This window comes from Carica papaya, chromosome 4, assembly GCF_054855325.1.
Source record: "Carica papaya isolate Zhongbai chromosome 4, ASM5485532v1, whole genome shotgun sequence".
Classification (NCBI taxonomy): domain Eukaryota; kingdom Viridiplantae; phylum Streptophyta; class Magnoliopsida; order Brassicales; family Caricaceae; genus Carica; species Carica papaya.
Genome location: NC_142312.1, coordinates 13389285 through 13396143, shown reverse-complemented (window position 1 = coordinate 13396143; position 6859 = coordinate 13389285). Strand labels below are relative to the sequence as shown.

The window sequence follows — 6859 nt, the reverse complement described above, 5'->3', positions numbered from 1 at the left end:
CGGTGACAGTGCGATCAGCGGGAGGAAGGAAGATGGAAATGGGAGGTACGGTAATTTTAAGTTTTCTATTAGTTGATGTAGATTTGAGATTTTGCTGTAGGTGGAGGAGCTGTGGAAACGTGAGTGGAGGCGTATGGAGGAGGTTAGACTGCGGAAGGAAAGAGAGGAAAAAAATGTGGCGTAGAAGGGAGGTCTGTGAGGGAAAGGTGAGGTCGTGCGTGAGAGAGGGCGTATGGAAGAGGTTAGGCCGTGGGAGGAGAGAAAGGAAGGAGTGCGGTGTGTGTGAGTGCGGTATGTGAGGGAGAGGAGTTATTGTGTGTGCGTGAGGGTGAATTGAGGAGGTTAGGCCGTGGGAGGAGGAAAAGAAAGGAGTGCGGTGTGTGTGAGTGCGGTTTGTGAGGGAGAAGAGTTGTTGTGTGTGCGTGAGAGTGAATGGAGGTGGTTAGGTCGCAAGAGGAGGAAAAGGACGAAGTATGGTGTGTGTGAGTGCGGTCTGTGAGGGAGAGGAGCTATTGTGGGTGAGTGAGGGCGTATGGAGGAGGTTAGGCCGTGGGAGGAGAGAAAGGAAGGAGTGCGGTCTGTGAGGGAGAGGACCTGTTGTGTGTGGGTGAGGGTATATGGAGGAGGCTAGGCAGCGAAAGAAGGGAAATGAAGATGTATAAGGTGTGAGTGAGGTGATTTGGGGATTTGAGGGTGGAGTATCTAGAGTAAGCAAATATGTGTAAGGGAGGAAGTAGGGTGTGTGGATGTAGAAAGTTTGGGAGGAGGAAAGAGAGGCCGTAGACCGTGGAAATGAAGTGTTGATATGGAGGTGTGGGGGTGTCTCTGTGTAGGACGAGGGGATGTGTGGGGTAGCTGTGTGGTGTGAGGGTATGGGTCGTGTATAGATTGGTATAGCTGCTATAAATTTGGTAGTTAGCAAAGAAACATTACAGGTGTGGGTATGTTGAGTGTTAGTGCGTGCTTTATGGGGAGATGGATGTAGTTTAGGTACACAGGTTAAAAGTATAAGAAAGCTTCAAGATAAGGTAGGGGAGTAAGGACAGGATGATGTTGTGTTGGGTCGGTAGCATCAGGGGACGCCGATATTGGTTGTCACTACCTAAGAAAAGTAAGTTGATCACCGATGGTGGTGATGGTCGGGAGACTCCGAAGAGAATGGATTTGGTCGCCGATATTGGTGACGGTAAAAGATGGTATTTCTATGTGTGAGTGGCCTATTTGGGGTTGAGAGATAGGCGATTTATTGGTGGTCGCCAATATTGGTGACGGGTGTGAATATTTGTACGCTTGGGGTGACGTTGGGGGGTGGTCACACATGGTGTGCATGGTATTTAGGATATCGGGGTACGTTTTAGTCCTGCATAGTCCCATAGTGATGACAAGGTAGGCTTAGGTTGGGTGATGGGGTACATATAGAAATACTAGATTTTATATTTGATGCATATCATAATTGTAACTTAATTTTTACTGTACTGAGTTATATGAACTCACCCTCTAATGTTCACAGACGATGTAGGAATGGAGTCGGGATTGGAGTTGCTGGTTTCCGAGCCTAGTGTATAGAGCAACAGAGTAAGGATCTTTATGGACAGATTGAATATGTAAAAGTTGGTAGTAGAGTTGATAGTATGTTTGTTGATAGTGTATACGGCTGTATTTCACGTGATATTATATTTGTGATTACTGATCTATCTTAACTCTGAACAATAGATTGTGATGGTGTTTCTATGTGCATGTCTGACTTGAAACGAAATTTCTGTATTTGATCATGAATTTGCTGTAAACTACGTCATTAGAAATTAAAAAAAAAACGAGGCGTTACAATTATCAAGTTGGATATTTAAAATTTATATAGCTTGAGGGAAGCTATTAGAATTACTTGTAATTACTTGTACATAATGATCACAAATGTAATTCCTTATAAATACAAGGTCTGGTTTGTAATTAGGGGTAAGTTAAATCAAGTGTAACTGGGGATATAAAATGCCTCTTTAACCTCAATTAATGACAGTTCATTACTTTCCAATAATTTTACAAACTCGAGTTCTCTTTTTCTTCTCGTTTTTTTTTGCTTCCTGAGGAAGATTTAGTAGGCAGATATGGTAATTTGAGAAGTAAGCAACCATATTACAACAAGTGGCTAATGAAAATATTATTTTATATAATAGATATTTATTAATATAATAGATAAATATTTTAATTAATTATTTAGAAGTAATCTGAAATAACCAATAAAATTTATAAAATAATATTTCCATCATGTTATTAAAAAAATATGATATAATATTAATATGTATCTATTATACAAAGTAACTTTTTGCGATTTATTAACTAATATGTACGAGGAAACAAATGCGTTACTTAAGAAAAAAACGTGATGATAGAAAATCAATAGGCACCATATTATCCATGAAAAGTTGTGTGTGCCTGCCTGTAAGGGTAAGCGTGAATCAGAGAAGTAGATTGGACCGGCAAATTTGGTTTGGATCACAAAGCTCAGTCTACGCCCAAATTGGAATTGCGTAATGTTCGGTACAATTTTTGGTCCAAAAAACTACCCATCTCTTCTATTCCAAACCAATCAATTTCTTTAATATTAAAAATTAAAATAAAAAACATATATATATAATGCGTATTTATATATTACGGATAAAATATTAAATATGTAAATAATAAATATTTTTAATTATTCAAAATTAAACTATTAATATATATATCAATAACATATTTTAAAAAATTAAAATTTGGTCCAAAAAATCTTTTTTTTCTCTCAATTTCAATCTTTAGTCCGTTAACAGTGTCGTCGTGTTTTGTGGGTTATTTAAGAAAAAAAAGAAATTTGTGTTTCCATGGTAAGTATAATTATAATAGCCACAATCAAAGTCCAAGTTGGAGAGTTAATCAAACTCTTAAATTACTTTAATTACTTTTAACATACACTCTCAGGTTAATTATGATTAGTTACAAGATTATGAGCTCAAAATCTCCGGGACATAACATAAAAGAGTCAATTCCAGTGAAAGAAAATCAAACAATCTCAACCAGTAAATACAAATTCTTAGTTTGAAATTGAACGAACGTGTACGTCAAACTCTACATCATTGAAATTCTAAACTATTAGTCTTAACCAAAGAAAAGACAACTCCAAGCTATGGAAAATGATTCTATCAACAAAGTCTCTGCACGTTTACTTTTACCTCTTCTACTCATATAGTTTTTATATATTTATATACGTAATTTTCTTTCAAATTTCGTATTTCTATCTTCTTTTAGGCAAAAATAAAAAAATATAAGAAAATTCAGCATATCATGTGGAGGTTTTACTTAGAAGCTGCATGCTAGCTATGGAGTTGTGTCAAGTGTCAGAGATTTTCAAACTATATGCTGGAAGCATTTTTTTTTTTCAATAACGTTGAAAAAAGCCTTGAAAATGAATTAACTAGAATCAAACATCCTTGTCCCATATTTAATAAATAAATTTACCCAAAATTGAAATCTGACTATTTAAAGAGGTAATTAACTAACAACTAGTGAGAATATCTGTTTGTATTTGAGCCTACATAAAAATGCTTCTCTAGTATACATTTATATTGTTTATAATACATTAATAATTAATATATTTATTTTTTAAATAAAAATTTGTAAGTTTGAATAAGATTGTTCTTCTGTTTCTGTTTGTTCTCATTATTTTTTATTATTTCATAATTTAATGTTTATATATTATCGAATTAATAAATACATAAATTTTAGTAAGGATTTTAGTTTACGAGTCAATTGCATGTATAGAGGAGCGTGTTATCTGCGTGTGCGGAATTAATATATGTTCAATGTTGAGAAGTGATAGAGCTGGAGTTGTTACAAATAAGAAGAGTGTTAGACATTTATTTTTATAATTTGCTAAGATGAGGATTGAGGATTTAAAATCTTAACGACCCAAAGTTTGAGTGATCACTCAAACCAAAAAAATACAGAAGATCTAAGAAGAATAGCAAGCAAATCGCCTTTAAAAATCCCTCATCATCTCTCACACTAACCTAATAATTACCCATTTCCCCATCTGCAAATCATCTGCAAACCAGAAGAAAAGATCGACAAAAGAGAGAATATGTAGATATGTATACACGTTCAAGTGAAGATGAAGATAGTCATGAGGATGATCGATCCATCTCAAGACACTCGGGAGACTCCATTATGCTTTCCAGAGAAGGTTTCCATGGTTGATTTTTCCCCGATAATCTTCCTTTCTGTAAATCTTCCAAAACGTCTTGAAATCTCATTCCGTCATTAATATTCTCCAGTTGAAGCAACAATAACTCCAACTCCTCCCTCGACAACACTATCTTCACCTTCATTCCAACTTTCCCAAACCCTTGATCGTCACCTTTTGACTTTTCTTCACTTATCTCTGCTTGGATCTGCTGCCTAATAACTTCCTGCTCCTCCGTATGATCATGATATCTTTCTCTGCATGATTGCATGCAATTTCCCATGATTCTATCTTACTATTATGCCCAGAAAGCAATTAAAACAGGTCTGATTTCAAATGGGTAAAACTAAAAGGAATCCCAAAAGATGGGTAATGGTGATATATATATATATATGTATAATATATAAAATTATATCATCAGAACAAGTAGTTAATTTTGGTACGAAGGGGAGTGAGAGAAGTTGGTATTTATAGGCGTTAGGTGGTAATTAAATCTTTAGGTCAGATTCGTTTTGTTCACGGGTATTGAATTTTCTATCTACTTGAGCAATTATTTAATACATATATAATTAATATATATGACAATAACTAGGAACACTATTATTTAATTTAATGTCGAAGATTAATGTATTAAATATTACAGTGTTGAGTGATTAAAGGTGAAAAACTTAAATTCTGATTTTTAATTAAAAAAGATTGTGAATTTAAGAACCCTATAATATTATTATTATTTTTTTCTCAAAAAAAATCATAATCATAATATATGTAGGTTGGAGTTGTCTTTATTCTATATACACGTAATGTTATTGGTAATGTGTATGTATAATTGACATATATTGTTAAATTCTCTATTCTAATTTAATCCAAATTAAACATGCAGCATGTACATTATTAATGAATAATGGTGACACCACTTGGCATCAATTTATGGGGTGGTAATAATTTCTTGTTTATTCAAATAGGTAATTTGATTTGTTCTAAAGAACACTTTAGTCTACTTTGACTATTGTGGAAATTGATGACTAAAATTAAGAAGGGACCAGCTTTTTGTTTTGGTTGAATGTTTAATATAAGAAGTAATAATAAATGCAAACAAATTGTTAGGTTAATGTCAATTTTGTAACCAGCCACCTGCACTGTCATGGCCATCCTACTTAAAAACAAACATATAAATTAAAAGTTTACAACAGTATGACTAGTGACATACATATATATATATATATATATCACAATTTGCAACAGATTCCCTCGCATTAATATACAAAGAAATAAAATATTGAGATGTACTAACTTTTGATTTAATATATATATATATATAATAATGTTTCCTTAAATTAAGCCCTCCAATATTTAATTTATTCAAGTAGCTATTTGTCTGCATTGTTTTGTGGCATAATTTAAGTAGACTGGACTTGCTTTCAACCACTACTTCCCATCCTTCCATTTTCTTTCGGGAATTTGGATGATTTTAGTAATCTGATAATTTATATATTTAGCTTAGCACAAAGTAAATTATAGGGGAAATCTTACTTTCAACTTTTAACTTTGAACATTGGATTGCTTTTGGTTAATTTTATAAGCTTTTCAGTGTCATCTAATGGAGGGCATTCGAGAGATAAGAAATATATTCAAAAGCAACAAAACAAAAAATGAAAACTATATATATATATATATTATATGTTAATATGCGTTGATTTTGGAAATATTTTTTAAGATATTTTATATTTATTTTGAAGAGATATTTTATATATATCTTTAAAAATTTTGTAGGAAAAAAATTATGGTAATTTTTTCTATCTAAAAGTTTATAATCCTATTGGTGAAGTCGATCATAATAAAAAAATATACGCATATTTATTAAACTATATTAAATTATATATTTTTTATTTTATTATAATTGTGCGTGATTTAGAAATTAATTTTGGCATCATTATATGTAATCTTTTTTCTATTTCTTTCTCTTTGCTGGAATATATTAATTTTTATTTAGCCGAAAAACACTTATATTTAGACTTAATCTTTTGATTTTTTGTTAATTATTTCAAATGCCCACATTTTCTGCTTTTCTTGAACTTTCTAGCTTTTTGTTTGCTAATTGAATTAAAAGCTTCGAATAAGTTATGGAGAGAAATAGCATTAAACAGATTGAACAAAATTGGAATTCTAACAAGAGTAGAACATATATATATATATATATATAAAAGTAATCTTATAAATCTGAAATTAAAAACAGTAAATTATGAATTTAAAAATCAAAGTTATAATTTAATTCACAAGTCAATAAAATTTTAAAATTAAAAATAATTTTAGTAAAAAAAAAAAAAAAGAAAAAAAAGGCAATCACAAGGGTAGTTATACTTAGTATAAGTAAAGTAATACTAAAAATAAGACCATGGAGGTAGATTGGGAAACCCAATATTATTATTATTATTATTATTATTATTTTTAAACTTAAGAAATATAGTCTATATTTTCTAATACGGTAGGTTTGGTTTTCTAGTCATTCTTCTCCACTTACCATATAGATTTTTCAACCTCCCCTTGTCAAAATTCTGTCTTCCTGGTCAGCATAACGTGTGAACATAAATTAAATTTTATGAACACAAAATATATTCCAGTCCCAGCTCTAATTTGGTTATTTTTTTTTTC

At 31.9% G+C, this 6859-nt stretch overlaps 1 protein-coding gene across 1 annotated transcript; it reads right to left on the bottom strand.

The window, feature by feature from the left end:
• Positions 1 to 4148: 4148 nt before the first annotated feature.
• Positions 4149 to 4493, bottom strand: LOC110812367 (uncharacterized). Its single transcript, XM_022039132.1, has one exon. It carries the CDS (start codon positions 4491 to 4493, stop codon positions 4149 to 4151), a length of 345 nt encoding a protein of 114 aa, XP_021894824.1.
• Between the last annotated feature and the right edge of the window lie 2366 nt (positions 4494 to 6859).